The following is a 19,006-nucleotide window of genomic DNA, read 5'->3' on the forward strand; positions in this document are numbered from 1 at the left end:
AGGAAACACAAGGATGGAAGAACATGTTAAAAAACATCATGGGACACAATCAGCCAAATTCAGAGTATAGAAAATTGTACAAGACCAATGACCCAGTTTCTTCCATAAATAGCAAGAAAAAAATAAAAAGGGATAAAAAAATGTTATAGACCATAAGAGACCAACTTTAACACATGGACCTCACTTGAATCCTGATTTAAACACAGAAATTTTTTTTTTTTTTTTTTTTCGGTATGCGGGCCTCTCACTGTTGTGGCCTCTCCCGTTGCGGAGCACAGCCTCCGGACGCGCAGGCTCAGCGGCCATGGCTCACGGGCCCAGCCGCTCCGCGGCATGTGGGATCTTCCCGGACTGGGGCACGAACCCGTGTCCCCTGCGTCGGCAGGCGGACTCTCAACCACTGCACCACCAGGGAAGCCCAGAAAAAATATTTTTAAAAAAGATATTTATGGAACATTCATGGAAATCTAAACATTTATTGAATATCAGGTGACATTACAGAGTTAGTGCTAATTTTTTGGTATAATATCATGGTTACATTTTTTAAAAAGGAGTCCTAGAGATATATACTGAGGTAATTATGAATGGAATATCTAGAATTTGATTTAAAATGTGCCAATCAGGAGGGGGAAGGGTATAAAAAACAGGATTGACCATATGTTGCTAATTATTGAAGCTGGATGGTGGGTACCTGGGGTTCATTGTATCATTCTCTCTACTTCTGTATCTGTTTGAAATTTTCCATAATAAAAAGGTTAAAAAAAAAAAAATCAAGTCCCCCTGCCTGGCTATAAGGAAAGACTGGAAAGCATCAGAAACTATTTAGAAGGCTCCTACAGTAGTCCATGTGAGTGGTGAAAGCAGCCTGAACTACAGAGACAGTGGAAACAGAGAAAAGTAGAATTCAGTAGATATCTGGAAGGTAGAATTGACAGGGCTTGGTAATTCACTGAATATGCAAAGTGAGAGAGAGAGTTAAGGACAAGGCTCAGATTTCTGGTTTGAACCTGGGGCTGGCACTGAAGAGAAGAGGCCGATTTGGGGAGGAAGGCTGGGGTTTGAGGTACCTGTGGGCCCTAGCACAGAGATGGCAGCTGAAGCCAGGGGAGTAGAGGAGACACCCAGGATGAGAGCACGCCAAATGAGAAGGAAAGGATGCCTGGGACAGAGCCCTGAGGAACCCCCGAGGTCTATCTGTTCACTGTACAGGAGCCTGTTCTCCGTGTATCTGGGCTGAGATGTGTACACAGGTGGAAGGGGAAGACTGGCAACAGGCAGGGATGGGGGCAGCTGGGGGTGGAGGCGGAAGATGTGCCTGTGTCTGTGTGTGCATATTGGGGGAAGCCATGGATCACAACTCCACCCCGCCCCGCCTTGCCAGCTCGCCCCTCTTTCCAGACATGGTCTGTCTCCACAGGGCCCCCAGATGAGCTGACCCTCTCTCTGGACAGCTGGGAGGATGTACCCACTCCCCGAGGCTGAGCCTCACCTTCAGATCCTCACACAGGTCGCCGTAGTCAATCTCGATGAGGGCCTCTCGTGCATAGATATTGGAAGTTCGTTGGGAGCCACTCACTGAATCCTCCCCCTGGGAGCTACCCTGCAATGGCGAGAGGGAGAGTCAAATGGACCCGAATGGCCATAAGAGCACTTGCTCCTCTAGAGGGGGCTGAGGGGCTCCTTTGCAGCCTTCGATGTCTTTGAGAAGCACCTTGCTAGAAAGTACTTGTGGCAAAAGGAAAAGCAGCTCTGACAGCAGAAAGATCTGAGTTCAAAATTGGGCTCTACCGCTGACTAACCGTGTGACCCTGGGCAAGCCATGCTGTTGCTTGAATCCTCATTTAAACACACAAACCCTCATCTGTAACACAGGACGATGCCTGCCTGGCAGGGCTGTGCTTAGGATTAGGAGTAATTATATCACATGCTACCATGATGCCTGGCACACTGCCAGTGTTCAAAATATTTTGCTGAATTAAATGGAAATGCTATTTGGGAAGAAAGGAGGGAGAAAGACATGTGGGACTGAAATACATGTTCAGGTCAAAGACAAGATATCTGCAAACCTCCTCTCAGTTAACATTCCCACCCCCTTGCTACTAAGCTTCACTTCCAGTGGATAAAATGCCTTGGCTCTTCTATTGGCTGGTGTCCCTCCCTTTCCCATAACTAAGCTTCATCACCTCTGTATTGCTGATGTCCCTTACCCAACTCTCTCTTGGCCAACCTCCCTCACTGCAGCTAAGTTACCATCCCTCAGGTCCCTCAATTCCATCTTCCTTTGCTCTTGGCTAATAATGTCCCTCAATTCCCACTCCTACCAGTATCCATCACCTGCTGGAACTATCTTAGCTCAAGTCCCTAAGGTTAATGAATGACTTCCTCTTCTCCTGGCTTACCTCCCTCACCACCTACTGACATGCAGCCCTACCCCCAACAACTTCCCTCTCACACCAAGGCTATTACCTTTCACCTCACCTGCCTTCACAGCCTCACCCTGCCTCATCTCCCCTGCATCCCTCCTTTTGTCTCTCACCACCTGCAACCACCATCCTTTTCTCTCTCTCACCTGCCCTCCCTAGCCACCTTCATCCCCCATTCCTGGTTATGTTATTCACAGCCCACACCCACCACCAGCCTTAATACTCACCTCTTCCTGACTAATATCGTCCATGGTGCCCTTAGACAGTGGCAACTTGATGTCCTGCATCTTGCAGGCCTGTAGCAGATTGTGGCGGTCACTGCGTTTCTGTTCAAGCTTGGTCTCAATGGCTGTCACCTCCTTCTGTAAATGGGTCATTTCCCTAAGAAGATCCAAGGAGATAGGTGAGACCCAAATCCAGCAAGCTGCCCGTACTACGTACTTCCCCCAGGCCCAGGCCTGAACCCACTCACTTGTTGGCGCCCCCCAGTTTCTTACGAATCTCCTCCATCTCATGGTTCTTGTCATTCACCTCTGACTTCTTGGCCAGGTGCTGATTCTTCAGGTCTTGTAGCTGGGCCATGGTCTCATCTATGATCTTCATGTGTCTTTGTTCCTCCTGGTCCCAGCACGGTGAACAGGACAAGAAGTGAAGGCTTTCCCCAGCTCACCTTGGGATCTTCTCCCATTGTCCCCACCCTTTCCACCAGACAGTTTGCTGGAATCTGTCTTCAATGAGCTCTGCTTTTACAAACCCCATCACCCCTCTGAGTTCTTTTACCTTCTTCCAAATTATTTTGTTGACCTCCCCCTTACCCCAATATACAAGTTGCCTGCTGTAGAAAACTTCAAAGTATAGGAAAAGTATGAAGTAGGAGGAAAATAAGAAATTACTTGTAATCCCACCAGCCAGAGAGAACCAATTAACATTTAGCCTATTTCCCCTCAGCATTACTTATGGACAGGTCTACATAGTTGAGACTAGATTGTAATTAAAAGTCTATATTCTGACTTAATGTTATTTAAGCATCTTTTCCACACCAAGACTACTGTCATGAGCAATAACATCAATGTTTTTAAAACACCCACAAAAACAATACTGTGTACTTTCCATGAGTACATATATATGAATGCAAAAGTATTTAAGTAGGGCTTCCCTGGTGGTGCAGTGGTTGAGAGTCTGCCTGCCGATGCAGGGGACACGGGTTCGTGCCCCGGTCCGGGAAGATCCCACATGCCACGGAGCGGCTGAGCCCGTGAGCCATGGCCGCTGAGCCTGCGCGTCCGGAGCCTGTGCTCCGCAACGGGAGAGGCCACAACAGTGAGAGGCCCGCATACCGCAAAAAAAAAAAAAATTAAAAAAAAAAAAAAGTATTTAAGTAAATGCCTATAAGGTCTGGAAGAATACACCCTACGTGAGATTAGCCCCAGGAAGAGTAAGGGGACTGGGATTGAGAGTGGTCAGTCAAAGGGGACTGTCATCTTACCTATTATGTTCTGATTTTTTTTTAAAGGAGAATGTTTTCATTTTGATCTGAAAGTCACAGAAGGGGACATATCTGCAACTTCCTCTCAAATGGCTCATAAGAAATAATATACAGGGCTTCCCTGGTGGCACAGTGGTTAAGAGTCCGCCTGCCAACGCAAGGCACACGGGTTCAAGCCCTGGTCCGGGAAGATCCCACATGCCGCAGAGCAACTAAGCCCATGTGCCACAACTACTGAGCCTGTGCTCTAGAGCCCAGGAGCCACAACTACTGAGCCCGTGTGCCACAACTACTGAAGCCTGCTCGCCTAGAGCCTGTGCTTCACACCAAGAGAAGCCACCGCAATGAGAAGCCCACACACCGCAACGAAGAGCAGCCCCTGCTTGCCACAACTAGAGAAAGCCCATGTGCAGCAATGAAGACCCAAAGCAGCCAAAATATTAAAAAAATAATAATAATAATTTTTTAAAAATTAAAAAATAAACAACCTGGGGGACCTCCCTGGTGGTGCAGTGGATAAGACTCCACACTCCCAATGCAGGGGGCCTGGGTTCAATCCCTGGTCAGGGAACTAGATACTACACGCATGCCGCAACTAAGTTCGCATGCCAGAACTAAGGAGCCCGCCTGCTGCAACTAAGACCCGGCACAACCAAATAAATAAATAAATAAATAACAAAACAAAAAACAAAAACATCAACCTATGTGCCAGCATTTTGGATTTCCTCATGTATTACTGAGGAGAAATGTATTCTGAAGACTCTCAATGCATGGTGCCATATGGCCTAAGAATGCTGGTTTTGTGCATCATGGCCAGTATCCTTTTTAAAAAAAAAAAAAAATCTTGGGTGATGTGATAGGAAACAAATTACACATAATTGTTTTAATTTGCATTCCTTTGATTTCTACTAAGGCTAAATTATATATACGTGTTTATGGGTTATTTGAATCTCTTCTTGAACTGTTTGTGCCACTTACTCATTTTTTCTCCCTATTTAGGTCTTGGTGTTTTTCTTATTTAGAAGAGGGCTTTATAAAGTATGGATATTATCTCTTCCAATTTTTCCTCTTAGCTTTTAGTTTAGTTTTTCATGGTCTCCTTCCTTACCTTTTTGAGCTTTTCTATCTCATTTTCATCTTTTTTCACTGTCTGCTCCCACATGTGTACTTTATCCTGGTCCTCCTTCAGTTGGTTCTTTTCAAAATCCAATTGGATGCCCAAGCGAGTCTTCTGATTCTCGAACTCCAAACTGTGGGGAGAAAGGAGAACTAGGCCTAGGGCACAGGGACACAGTTACTGCTGAATTTTAGTCACCACTCAGCTCATCCACATCAAACTGTCCCCTGAAGTTACAGAACTAAGTTCCTTGGCCTCGCTTTGTAGATATGGCACAAGGCAGAGGAGACTGGGCCAAACTCCATGAATCCTCCTTTAAACACTGGAGCCTCCATTCTGAGTTCCTAGAAGGAGGCACAAAAAGGTCCACCTGAACCCACCAGCTATGATAATTCCTATTTATTAAGCTTCTATGTAATTTACATACATTACCTCTAATCCTCTAATGAACAGCTCCACAAGAAGGCATTATTATCCTAATTTTACAAATGAGGAAACTTGGGCCAAGAGGTAAAAGACCTTGCCCAAGGCCACAGAGCTGGCAAAGTGAGATTAGATCCCAGGTGTAAACACCAAAACCTGGGTTTCTTCTCCTGGCATCCTTGCAATATAATGTGGTGGGATAAGGGGACTGGCATCTCAACTCTGCCATTTACTAGTAATGAATCTCAGACAAGTTAGTCATACTCTCCATGCCTGTTTCCTCACCTGAAAAATGGAAATAATAATAGTACTTACCTCAGAGTTATTGGGAGTTAATATGTATAAAGTCTTTAGAACCATGCCTGGTACACAGTAAGCACTCAACAAATTTTAGTTATCATCACCATCTCCAGGTATACTGGCTGTATTCAGTTCATATTCAGTTCATGGGCTTTCACTCTTTCCAACTACCCCCAAACCCCCGCATACACCCCTGCCCCAACATTCCAGAATCTCTAAAGGGGCAGAGCTTGGGTAGTAAAAAAAAAAAAAAAAAATGGAGAAAATAGATTTCTGCTAGTTCCCTCCTCCCCATCTCTATAGAAACTCAAGAGTATGTAACCAGCATATGCAGATACTAGCAGGACAGGCCGGTCTAACTTCCAACTGTCCCTCCACCCCCCAATATGGTGTGACAGATGCTGCCAGATGTCATGCTAGCAGCTTAAACCTATTAGTCACTATAATCCAAATGGAATGTAATTAACTCTATAATTTTGAGCTATGCAATTTTAAGTTCAATCTCCTAAGCGTGACTCACAAAGCCTTCTGTGATCTGGCCCCTGCTGACCTCTCCAACACCTCCGCCTTCCTCCTGACCCCATTTTTCTGCTCCAGACATTCAATACTTAGTTTGCAGAACATAGTATGCTCTCTCACACCTCTGCGCATGCTGTTCTCACTGCTTGGAACTCCTTTCTTCTGTCTACTGCCTGGTTGGCTAAATCCTACTCACTCTACAGGTCTCCAGTTCATCACTCCTTGGTCTATAAAACCTTTCTTCACGATTGTGAGCAGGTTCTTAGTTTCTATTACAATTTGTTGGGTTCCTCCCTTTTTGGTGTAATCATACCCCATAGTCCATAAAACACTTACGATCGCTGTCTGTACAAGACCTTTCCCTTTTCTCCTTTGGTTCAATCTGATTTCTACTCCTATTATCTTCCCTACAGTGAGCATGTACATCAAAGTGACATACAGACATACATACACACACATACATACACACACATACATACGTACGTATATAACCTTAAAAATGCATATCCTTGTAAAATGTTGTTTTGTTTTTAAATTTATACAAATGTACAGTGTTATAAATTTATCCTATTACTGCCTGTAAATCTAGTTCTTGTCTGAACTTCTACACAGTATCCCATAGTCTGTATAGTCATCACATTTAACTTATACTTCTCTGCAGTGATGGCCGTCTACATTGCCACCAATGTCCCACTATTACAAATTATGCCAAGATGAACAACTTTGAATGTGTCTCTTTGTCACCCTGTGGCTAAGACCCTCTCTGGGATATAGACTCAGGAGTGGCTTTGCTAAGTCATTGGGCTCGTGTAGACTTATTTTCACCAAATACTGCTAGATTGTTTTAATTCGCATTTTCTCTAATTAGGAATGAGATGGAACATCAATTCACAGTTATTAGCCATTCGAGCTTCTCTTTCCATGAAATGCTAATACATCCTCTCTCCATTATTCTACTGGGTCTCTAGGTTTTTATTTTTCCTTTTGTTGATTTGCAGCTCCTTGAACATTTTCCTCTGTATTTTCTATCTACCTCAAGTACAGCATCATTCTGAAACTGCTGATCTACTTGTTTGTCTCCCTCATTACTCCAAAACTCCCTGAGGACAGGAACAGTCTCTGATTCAATTCTATATCCCTTGAGCCTGACTTGGGGGTAGGAGAGCAATGAACAGTTACTGTATGGGTGATGGGCTAGACGAACTGCTGACTGAAGCCCTGGGTCCAGGGGGTGACCTCCTTCAGAGAGACTGTGTCATGTTCATCTATCTTACCCTCATCTCCCCACCCTCTCCAATACCTAGCACAGGACAACTGGGCACAAGTAGGTATTCAAACAAGGTTTGTTGAACAAATGAATAAACTAAAGTGGGAAAGAAAGGAGAAACTTGCTTTGTTCTTACTATTCTTCCAACCTAGAACTTTGGTCCTCCTCTCCCACATCACCCATCAGGACAATGACAATAATAAAAGCTAATATCTATTGGGAGTTCCCTGGTGGTCTAGTGGTTAGGATTCAGTGCTTTCACTGCCATGGCCCAAGTTCAATCCCTGGTTGGGAAACTGAGATCCTGCAAGCCACATGGCGCAACCAGAAAAAAAAAAAGCTAATACCTATTGCTCTTAGTAGGTGCAAAGTATCATGCTAAATACTTTATAAGGATTAAGCCCAACCTCTGATCCACCCCAACAATTCTATGTGATAGGTATCACAATTATCCCACTTGACGCATAAGGAAACTAGGGCTTAGAGAGGTCAAGTCACTGCCCAAGATAAATGAACCATGGAGCTGGGATTTTAACCCAGGTAAACCACGTTTAAAGCTGGTACTCTTAATCCCTATACTGTGCCACATGCTTCCATGATGTCCCTGTTAAGGCTGACCTACCATAAATGCCCATCGCTGTAAAAGCTGCTCCCTGCCTTACGATGGCATTTGACTTCCCAGATGTCAGGCTAGGGGCTCAAGGGCACCCCAGTCTCCCCTTCTAACCACACTTCCACCTACCGCTTCTTGGCGATTTCATTCTGCCGCTTCACCTTCTCTTCCTCAAACTCCCGGATGTTGCGCACACCAATCTCCCGACAAAACTCTTCAAATACCTCATCCTCTACCTGAGGGGAGAAGCAAGGGAGAGAAAAGGACCTCTGGGTCAGAGTGCTGCTTCCAGCCTCAGTCCTGCCCTGATGCACATGCTGGCATGGCTCATCCTCTACCAACCTGGTTCATCTTCTCCTTCAAGTCTTTCATTTCCCTCTCTCGACTCTGGATGATCCTCTTGATATCATTGATTCGAGGCCCAAAGTTGGCTAGCTCACTCTCCAGCTTGGACTTTTCCTGAAGGAAACAGGGTTGAGAGGACAAAAGAGACCAGGATCCTTGGAGAAAAAGAGCCACCCTGAGTATACTGGCCCCATGGACAAAAAGGGCTAACTCGCCACATGCTGAGAGAACCTGACTTAGCACTGCTGTTAAGGCTGCATCATCTCTCACTTGGACCATCACATGGCTTCCTCCCTGGTCTCTAGTCAGCCAACTTCAATCCAAAAGGCTGGGCACACAGTAAACATCATTACTTACAGGCCCACACTCCCTCATCAATAACCCCTGGGGCCAGATATGTTTTGGAATTCAGACTTTTTGATTTTAGAAAAATGATACATATACTACATATTGCATAACACCTCCAGGGTTAGCTGGGGAAGCACCCATAATCAAACACATTAATATATCTATAAAAGTACCCCCACTCACAGGGACTGAAATATCTGTAGCTCACTTTGAAAACTTTCAGAAGAAACTCAAATATTTGTTGAATGAATTAGTTATGTTAATAGCACCTAACATTTACTGAACATTCACTGGCTATGAGGAATCACTCTAAATACTTCACATATATTAACTCATTCAATCTTTGTAAGGACCCTATAATTTTACCTCCCACTTTACAGATTAAGATGAAAAAATTGACACTGAGAGGTTTATTTTGTTTTTTTTCCTGTTTTGTTTTGTTTTTTGAGTATTTGCAATACATATGCTTGACAAAGATATTGTTTCTGGAATATATTTTTCAAAAAACTTACAAACCAATACAAAAATGAGCAAAAGATTTGAACAGATACAACACAGAGGTTTAGTAACTTGCCTAATGTCATACAGAGCCAAGATCTGAACCCCTGCTTGCCTGACTCTATGCTATGGCTGGTTCCCCAAAGCAGTTCCCCAAAGGAAGTGGGACAAGTTCCCCACCCCCAGAAAAACCTAGGCCAGGAATGTGAGGATGGCCTTTGGCAAACAGGGCTGAAGGCCAGGCCCCACCTGCAGATTCAGGGCCAGATGTCGTGTCTTGGTCTGTTCTAGGTCACTCTGTGAGTACTTGAGCCGCATCTGCAGTCCGTGGGCCTGAGACTGCACCTGACGTAGTTCTGCCTCTTTCCGCTTTGCCTTCATCTGCTCCTAAAGTGGACGAGAGGGGCTAGGTGGTAAGAAGGTGGCCGGCTGGCCTGGGCTTCGGACCCCCATTCCTAGGGACAGCCCTGCCTATGGCTTACCTTCAGCTCTTCTGTCAACCGCTCTTTCTTCTCTTTCAACTTGTCTACTGCTTTCTCATCCCAGCGCCGGGCCTTGGCCTTCAGATCACTAGCCCCGCCAGAGATCACCCCTGACTTCTGGAACAGGGTCCCATCCAGTGCCACTGTCTACACACAGCAGGGAGAAGAGAGGAGAGGGGAGAAGCTAAACAGAGGAATTGCCAATACTAAGCCTGTCCAGCTCCAATATGGGCAAGGGAATCCATACCTTGTGGCGCTGGTGGCCTCCAAAGGCAATGCGGCGGGCATCCTCCACATTGTCACAGACAAGGGCATTGCCACAAGCGTACTGCAGGGCCTTTTTGATGTGAGGTGGCTCATAGCGAATAACGTCAATCACCAGCTTGGCCCCCTTCAGCTCCCGGAGTTTCTCATCTGTAGGTTTCACCTGTGAGAAGAAGCTCAGTTAAGTGGCAGAACACGGAGGGCTAGGAGGAGCAGCCCTCTCACACTGCCCTGACCCCATGACCACCAGCTTCACCTCCAGGTAATCAAGAGGCAAGAAGGTCTCAGGCTCCCCACGCTGCTCCTTGATATACTGAATACAGTCCCGGCCTGTCTTCTCTGAGTCCACGATAATGGCATCCATGTTCTTACCCAAAACCTTGGTTACTGCAATCTGATACTTCTTTTGTGTGGGTTGGCAGAGGTCAATGAGGCGGCCGTACTAGGGAAAGTCAGAAGAGAAAAGTGAAGCATGAGGCTTTTGGGAGCTGGCTTGGGAACCCCAATTCCCAGCTTGGAAGGGGGTGGGAGCAGGTCAGAATTTCTATCAGGAACACAGCCCCCACACTACGGAAGAAAAACCTACTCTGGCTTTAAAGCAACAACAACTTCAGGCAGTCATGTCTGAATCCAAAAATCATCTTTCTAAACCTCACTTTTACCATTTCGCAGACCACTGCCACCCCAGGCATTATGCCAGAGACCCTATATGCATTATATCAAATTCTCACAAACACCCAGCAAAGTAAATCTCTTTGTTCAGTTCACTTCCCCCATGTCTCCCAAATCAACCATGGTTCCCTAAGAACTATCAGATAAAGGGTAAGATCTTTAAGGGCAGTGACTGAGCCTAACTCCTCCTTATCAACTCCCCAGCAGTGTCTATAGGAAAGATCAGGAAATAGTTGTGGAACTCAATTAAGTTGAACCCAGGGATGGAATTACAGCAATAGAGGAATAATATTTAGGGAATCTGGGGACTCAGGATTTGGTTTAAGAGGCCAAGAGTTCTGATAAAGCCTAGTGAATGAGCTGGTTGTTACATGCCAAAGAAGCTCATACTGAAGCCTGCACAGAGCTACTTCCTGGGAGCTAATTCCTGCCCTGTGGCCCCTTCCCTTCCCAAAGCCCTCTCCAGTTTCCCCACCTCCCACAAAGGAGTGGACACAAGCAAGACAAAACTTTCAGGAAGATACAACTGGTGTGATGCAAAGAACACGAGGTTAAGAATCAGAACAAGTTGGGTCTGAACTGCAGTTTTTTTTCTTTTTTTAAATTTTATTTAGTTTGGCTGTGTTGGGTCTTCATTGCTGCACGCAGGGTTTCTCTAGCTGTGGTGAGCGAGGACTACTCTTCGTTGCGGCGCACGGGCTTCTCACTGCGGTGGCTTCTTTTGTTGCGGACGGGCTCAAAGCACGCGGGCTTCAGGAGTTGTGGCGCTCGGGCTCTAGAGCGCAGGCTCAGTAGTTGTGGCGCACGGGCTTAGTTGCTCTGAGGCATGTGGGATCTTCCTGGACCAGAGATCGAACCTGTGTCCCCTGCACTGGCAGGCGGATTCTTAACCACTGCCCCACCAGGGAAGTCCCTGAATTGCAGTTCTTATACTTATAAGCTATGCTGTTTTGAGCAAGTCATTTAACCTCTCTGACCCTCAGTTTCCCTAGCTGTAAAAATGGGATTAGCAATCCTGTCCTCACAGGGCTGCTGTGAAAATTATCTGACAGTGAGTGTGAAAGTAAGTGCTCAGGAAATGAGTTCCCTCTCCACTCTTACCACAGAGCCAGGGTACAGGCGCTTGATGCTTTCCATAATTTCTGCCTTACGCTGTTGGCGGCTGCTCTCCTGGCGGTCAATGCGTGCATCCCCCAGCTGCTCCATCACCTGGTTCAGCTCCTTATTGATCTCATCAATTCGCCGCTTGGCCATCTCCACCTCCTCTGTCAGCTCCCCCTCTAGCTTCTTCTGCTCCTCGAGGGACTGCCTACAAAGTAAGGAAACACAAGGGTTACCCTGGCTGGCCAGAAAATATTCCTGGCCGAGAGGGACTCTGTGGGTCCTGCCTGGAGAGAGGTAGGACAGGAAGGGTTCACAAGAACAGGCCTGGAAGTAAGAGGGAAGGTTACAAGGCCACATACTTGCTAGTTGTGATGTATTCCTCCAGTTTCTCAATCCGCTTCTGATTCTCTTCAATCTCCCTCAGCTTTTGCTTGATCTTGGCCTGGGAGAAAGACAAATACACTACATCACCATAGACTGAGTAAGTTAACTCCAAGACCATGGGGCCCTGGCTCATCCCCCTCCCCATGTGCCTGCTCATCCAAGAGCCCAACAGTCACGGACAATGGGTCACTAGTGCAGGAGGCCCATTAAAAAGCAGACACACAGGGACTTCCCTGGTGGTGCAGTGGATAGGAATCCGTCTGCCAAACAGGGAACATGGGTTCGATCCCTGGTCCGGGAAGATCCCACATGCCGCAGAGCAACTAAGCCCATGCCACAACTACTGAAGCCCGAGCACCCTAGTGCTCGTGCTCCGCAACAAGAGAAGCCATCGCAAGGAGAAGCTGGCATACCGCAACAAAGAGTAGCTCCCATTCGCCACAAAATGAGAAAGCCCGCACGGCAGCAACGAAGACGCATCGCAGCCAAAAATAAATCAAATTAAGTCTTAAAAAAAAAAAAGCAGACACACAGATGGTGTTCAATGTGGCTCTGCTAACTGATGGGGTCACCCTGGGCCCTATGAAACCCTCTCATAGGTGTTCTACCCAGCCTGGGCTAACTTCCTCACCAATCAAGACAGGCTCAAACCAAAAAAGTGTGGGCTAGACTGCCCAGGTTCACGTCCCAGTTCTGCCACTTAATAACCTTAGGCAAATTACTTCACCTCTGTGCTGTACTTTCCTCATTTGGAAAATGAGGAATTAAATGACTGCATACATGTAAAAAACAGTGTCTAGCACACAGTGTTTGCTAGATGTTAGCTATTGTCATTACTGTTAAGCTATCATTACTTCCTTTTCTCTGGACCATCATTCCTAATCTTGTACAGCATGCCCACCTCTGTCTCTACTTTCTTCCGCTCTTCCAGATCCAGCCGGTCCTGGTCGGCCTTCTGGTCTCGATTGAACTTCTCAAGCTCCTGCGCCAGGGTAGCTGCTCTCTTGCTGGCTTCTTCTTTCAACCGGTGGTATTTCTTCACCTGTGTCAGGGACAGGGAAAGAGGACAGGGATGACCAAGTCAGTCCATGTCAGCCCAGCGATCTCTCTACTCCCGCCCCCCCAACCCCCGCCCAAGAGCTTACCTGATTCTCCTCCAGGGTCAAATCTCTGCCCTGACTCTGACTCTCCTCTTCCATCCGTTCCTCAAACTCCTGCCGGGCTTTCTCCACTGACAGCATCTCCTTTTCCAGCTCATCCATGTCACCTTTACGCTTCTTGTAATGCTTCTGAGCATTCTGTAGGGACTTCTTGGCTGCTTCCAGCTTCTTGATTTTGTGGGAGGTATTCTCCTTGGCTTTGATGTACTGAGGCCGCTTCTGGTTCAGCTCTGAGTCCTTCTCCCTTTTGCCAGAGGGGAGGGGGAAACCAGTTAGCACTGTGGGAGAAGGGAGGGTTCCAAGGCTTTTTAATCCAAAGGGGGCCTAAACTCCAAGCCTCAGGGAAGTGCCTAAAAGAACAAGGGCCTGATGCCCCACAGATCCTCAAAACAGGGGCTATTCCCTAGCAATGCATTCCAGCCACTCTATAAGGTAAAGCTACCACCCCTGCCTCAACCCTAGCCAGGCCAGGCCCCTCAGTAACAACTCCCAAGAGTAACCTGTGTTCACGTAATCTGACTTAACCTTTTCAAATTTCTGTCCTTTAAACTTCAAGCTCCAGTTTTCCTCTTCTAGGAAGAGACTACCAGCCACGAGTGGCTTCCCATCACTTCCTCTCACTTGGCAAAGCCACCACCCCTTTCAAGTTCTCATCTTCTGAGTACCTATCTACCCGGAGTCTGAGTACTTAAATACTCTATTTGTCTAAAATGCAAGTCAACAAATGTGTCTGATTCTAGCCAAAGCAAGTCAAGGGGAAGATAGAGAAACTAGTACAGGCACTGGGCTCTGGGCTCAGAGGAGCCCAAGGAAACAGCACAGCCTCTTGGCTTTCCACATGTCACATGCCCAGGCCTGCCACTTACTTGATCTCCTTCTCAATCTGCTGCTGTTCCCGCATCATTTTGCCCAGCTCCTTCTTCTTCTCCTTCAGCTCATCCTCTACCTTGTCCATCCGCTTCTTGTCCTTCTCGATCTCCTTGTTCTTAGAGGCCAGTTCTTTGTTGAGTTTCTCGATTTCCACTTCATTATGATAAAGTTTGAAAAGTTGCAACTGTACCTGAGCTCGCACCACCTCATCCTTCAGGCGCTGGTAGCGGTCAGCCTGTGCAAATAGGGGTGTGGAGGCAGGGGTGCATCAGTAAGGCACTGGCTTCAATCTGGCCTCTCAGAGCCCAGAGGCAACCTGGCCACCTACCTCTTCTTTTTCTTGTTTGGCCTCCTTGCGTTCAGCTGCGATGTTTTTTTTGCGATGGTAATTAAACTGCGTGTCCTCTTCAGCTTTCACCATTTCCTTTTTTCGCTTGTCATATTCCTGGGCCAGCTCCCCAGAGCGACTGATCTCTTCAAAAAGAGCTGTCCTCTCTTTGGGGTTCTTCATGGCAATAGATTCCACAGCGCCCTAGTAAAGGTCAAAACACTCTCCCCACTTAGACCCTAGCCAGCCCAGTTCCCGCTACCCACTCCGACTCAATCATTCAGAAAAAGTTCACTGATCCCTTCCCCACACTGGGTGCCACATTTCACCATTGAGCTTTGAGGACATATTCCCTGCCTTTTGAGGTACATGGGGAACAGAAGAGATAGAAGCAGAGACAACACCGTGTGTTACGTGCAGTGACAGCAGTAGCACAGAAAAAGAACTAAATGAAGCTTGAGTGTAGGAGACTGGTAGGGGTACCTATGTAGGAAGGTTTCCCAAAGGTGACATCTAAGATGAGTTTGGAAGATGAGGAAGAAACTAACCAAGAAAGTAAGAGAGGGGGCTTCCCTGGTGGCGCAGTGGTTGAGAGTCCGCCTGCCAATGCAGAGGACACGGGTTCAGGCACTGGTCTGGGAGGATCCCACATGCCTCAGAGCAGCTAGGCCCATGAGCCACAAGTACTGAGCCTGCGCGTCTGGAGCCTGTGCTCCGCAACGAGAGGCCGCAATGGTGAGAGGCCGCAATGGTGAGAGGCCCGCGCACCGCGATGAAGAGCGGCCCCCGCTCGCTGCAACTAGAGAAAGCCCTCGCACAGAAACGAAGACCCAACACAGCCAAAAATAAATAAATAAATTTATAAAAAAAAGAAAGTAAGAGAGATGAGGTTATTTCACGTAGAGGAAAATTAATATTGCAAAGGCCTGCAGGCTAAAGAAAGCAGGTGAATTTGGGGAACTGTAAAAGCCTTAATTAGGCTGGAGGGCAGGGTTAGAAGGGAAGAGTAATGGCATATGAGGCTAGTGAGGTAAGCAAGAACCAAAGGGTGGTGTTTCATGAATGACAGGAGTTGGATTTCATGCTAAGGCAATGGTTCTCAAACTTTAGTGTGCATCATAATAACCTGGAGAGCCTGGGAAAACACAAATTGCTGGGCCCCACCCCATAGTCTCTGCCCCTATAGGTCTGGGGTAGGGCCTGAGAATGTGCATTTCTAACATGTCCCCAGTTGATGCCGATCTGGAGACTACAATTTGAGAACTGCCATCAGAAGGCAATGAGAAATCACTGAAATGTTTTAAGGAGAGGAGGGAAAGAAACATATTTGTGCTCCCATAAGATGATCCTGGCCTAGGGGATGAACAGGAAGGGGCAAGACTGGAGTCGGGAAGCACAGTGAGGAAGCTGTTACATTAGTTCAGGGGAGAGATGATGAAGCCAGAGATGGAGCAGGTCCAGTGGGGATAGAACAAAAAGCAGGTAGCCAATAATTGTTAAAAATGCCCACCTGGAAGACGAGGAAGTTACGAGCTTTGATAAGAATGCCCAACTTCTCTAATTCCTCACTGTACTCATGTAGCTGGACCACTTTGTTGTTGATCTTGTACTCAGAGGAACCCCCTACAAGACAATGCATGAGTCAGCCGAGGGTTAGGCCTCCCTCCTACCCCAACAAACTAGTCTAGCCACCCCCCGATGCCCGTGGACCCAAGGAGAACCTCTGGCCAGCCTCACCTACCAACAATGACACGGGCAAAGGTGCGGTCCTCAGCACCCTCCTCAGAGTAGACCATGCTGACAAAGGCCCGGTTGGCAGCTGGCTTGCCCACAGGAGCTCCATGGATCAGGTCCCTCAGGGTCTTTACCCGCAGGTTGCTGGTTTTCTCACCCAACACAAAGCTGATGGCATCCATGAGATTTGACTTACCTAAGGGAGGACAGGACAAAGTAGAGGAGGGGAAGTCAGGAAGAAGGGGAGAGGAAAAGGAATAAAGGAGACATTGACAAGAACATAAATGTTCCCTAATCACTCAGTGCACAGACTAACAGGAGGACAAAATACTGCTTTGCCCCTGTAAAGGCTAGGCCTGACCAAAGCCCTGGATCAAAGGCTTAGAAAAACAGCTCCTTTGCAGTTACCACTTACAGCAGCCAAAAACTAGAACCCCATCTAAGGAAATGGTATATTCACAGAATAAATCATTCTACAACATTTTTTTGTTTTTTTGGCCATGCCGTGCAGCCTGTGGGATCTTAGTTCCCCAACCAGGGATCAAACCCACGCCCCCTGCATTGGAAGTGTGGAGTATTAGCCAGGGAAGTCCCTCTACAACCTTTGATGACATGGGAAAATACCCACAACAGGAGAAACAAGCATGATACAAAACTCAACATAGTTTGATCTCAACCAAGTTTAAAAAAAAAAACACACAAAACAAAAAAACACACAGGGGCTGAGGGAAGGGGGAAAATGCAGAGCTGTTATTTGATGAGCATAGTCTCAGTTTTGCAAGATGAAAAAGTTCAGAAGATTGGATGCACAAAAATGTGAATATATTTAACACTACTGAACTGTACACTCAAAAATGGTTAAAATGGTAAATTTTATGTTATGTGTATTTTAACATAATTTTTTTTAAAAAGGCATATTCCTATAGTGATACATGAAGCAGACAGCATCACCTATGAAGTATCTTACCAAAAATATTTGACCTGAATCTAAACAAACATTTAGACCTACCTTCCAGTTTATAAGAAATACAGCAGTTAGAGAAACATGGTAAATGACACCATGAAGAAACCTTAAGACAAACACAGAATGTGGGATATTCTACAAGACAACTGGTCTGGTCTTTTTGAAAAGTCAATGTCTTTTAGGGAGAACCATTCCAGGATACAGAGATTACTGAGACAAGCAAAGGCAGCACACAAACTTTGATTGGATTCTGGTTCCAAAAAAATCCCAAAAAGACATTTTGGGGAGCAATTTGGGAAGCTTGAATATAAACTGGATAACTGATGACATGAGGAAATTAATTCTCTCAGGTATGATAATGGTATACTGGTAAACAGGAGAAGAGTGATCTTAGTAGATGAATGCTGAATCCTTTAGGGGTAAAACGTCATTATGTCTGCAATTTACTTTCAAATGATTAAGTAAAACACAGGTGTAAGTTTGAAAAGTTTCATAATCAAAACTTGGGGGGACTTCCCTGGTGGTCCAGTGGTTAAGAATCCGTCTTGCAATGCAGGGGATGCCAGTTTGATCCCTGGTAGGAGAACTAAGATCCCACATGCCGCGGGCAACTAAGCCCGCATGCCACAACTAGAGAGCCCACGCACTGCAACTAATGAGCCCACGCGCCTCAACTAGAGAGAAGCCCACACACCGCAACGAAGAGCCTGCACACTGCAACGAAAGATCCTGCATGCCACAACTAAGACCCAATGCAGCCAAAAAATAAAAATAAAAAACTTGGGGAGAGGGAAAGGCATAAAAATATAAACAGTATAACAGTGATCATTTCTGGGAAAGAAAATAGGTAACAAGTCAGGGAAGGGAGAGAATCTTCTTTTTTACTGTACATCCTTTGGAATTTTCTGAATTTTATACCATGTGCATATATTCACTATTCAAATAAATAAGGTTTTTAACATTAAACATGATTATCTTTTCAGTAGTGGAGTCACAGTTTTTACCTTCTCTATTTTAGACTCAGAAAAAAATATATTAAAAAAAATTTAGACTGGGGTTGGGGGTAGGGAATAGTTTAATCTCTATAAATTCTATCTCAAGATTCCCCCCAACATGCTATCTGACCTTGAACTGAGGACCTGATTTCTAAAACCCTTCTACCCAACTATAAAAATGGCAGCCCAGGTCCTTCCACAGAGGCAGTACAAGACAGTGATTAAGAGCTTGGGTTCTAGGGGCTTCCCTGGTGGCGCAGTGGTTGAGAATCTGCCTGCCAATGCAGGGGACACGGGTTCGAGCCCTGGTCTGGGAAGATCCCACATGCCGCGGAGCAACTAGGCCCGTGAGCCACAACTACTGAGCCTGTGCGTCTGGAGCTTGTGCTCCACAACAAGAGAGGCCCACGCACCGTGATTAAGAGTGGCCCCCGCTCGCCACAACTAGAGAAAGCCCACGCACAGAAACGAAGACCCAACACAGCCAAAAATAAATAAATAAATAAATAAAATTAAAAAAAAAAAAAAAGAGCTTGGGTTCTAGTCCAACAGACCAGGTTCTAATCTTAGTTTCACCACTTCTTAGCTGACCTTCCTTTCCCTCACCTGGAAAATCTGAAAAACCAAGACTCATGGGTAAAAGCATCTAAAACAATGGTTGGCACATAGTTCTCTGTGGGAGTGGCAGGAGCACAGGTATGACAGGCACA

At 46.2% G+C, this 19,006-nt stretch overlaps 1 protein-coding gene and 1 long non-coding RNA gene across 5 annotated transcripts in view; one reads left to right on the forward strand and one right to left on the reverse strand.

Moving 5' to 3' along the window:
• LOC125963005 (uncharacterized) overlaps positions 1-19,006 on the forward strand; it is a 406,444-nt gene that overhangs the window by 339,157 nt on the left and 48,281 nt on the right. The window lies entirely within an intron of this gene.
• Positions 1-19,006, reverse strand: part of SMC1A (structural maintenance of chromosomes 1A) — a 32,183-nt gene that overhangs the window by 10,129 nt on the left and 3,048 nt on the right. For 2 of the 4 annotated variants that reach the window (XM_004286292.4, XM_033417459.2), the window contains exons 2-19: positions 16,345-16,533; positions 16,114-16,226; positions 14,604-14,807; positions 14,272-14,510; positions 13,391-13,649; positions 13,147-13,287; positions 12,221-12,303; positions 11,859-12,066; positions 10,342-10,527; positions 10,069-10,248; positions 9,822-9,968; positions 9,589-9,726; positions 8,491-8,607; positions 8,278-8,384; positions 5,018-5,159; positions 2,896-3,041; positions 2,651-2,804; positions 1,490-1,600 (exon numbers count right to left, since the gene is read on the reverse strand). In XM_004286292.4, coding sequence (XP_004286340.1) covers positions 1,490-1,600; positions 2,651-2,804; positions 2,896-3,041; positions 5,018-5,159; positions 8,278-8,384; positions 8,491-8,607; positions 9,589-9,726; positions 9,822-9,968; positions 10,069-10,248; positions 10,342-10,527; positions 11,859-12,066; positions 12,221-12,303; positions 13,147-13,287; positions 13,391-13,649; positions 14,272-14,510; positions 14,604-14,807; positions 16,114-16,226; positions 16,345-16,533 — 2,864 coding nt within the window. The remainder of the gene's footprint in view (positions 1-1,489; positions 1,601-2,650; positions 2,805-2,895; positions 3,042-5,017; positions 5,160-8,277; positions 8,385-8,490; positions 8,608-9,588; positions 9,727-9,821; positions 9,969-10,068; positions 10,249-10,341; positions 10,528-11,858; positions 12,067-12,220; positions 12,304-13,146; positions 13,288-13,390; positions 13,650-14,271; positions 14,511-14,603; positions 14,808-16,113; positions 16,227-16,344; positions 16,534-19,006) is intronic. The other 2 variants (XM_049704579.1, XM_033417460.2) reach the window with 2 other exon arrangements.

Source organism: Orcinus orca, chromosome X (genome assembly GCF_937001465.1).
Source record: "Orcinus orca chromosome X, mOrcOrc1.1, whole genome shotgun sequence".
Classification (NCBI taxonomy): domain Eukaryota; kingdom Metazoa; phylum Chordata; class Mammalia; order Artiodactyla; family Delphinidae; genus Orcinus; species Orcinus orca.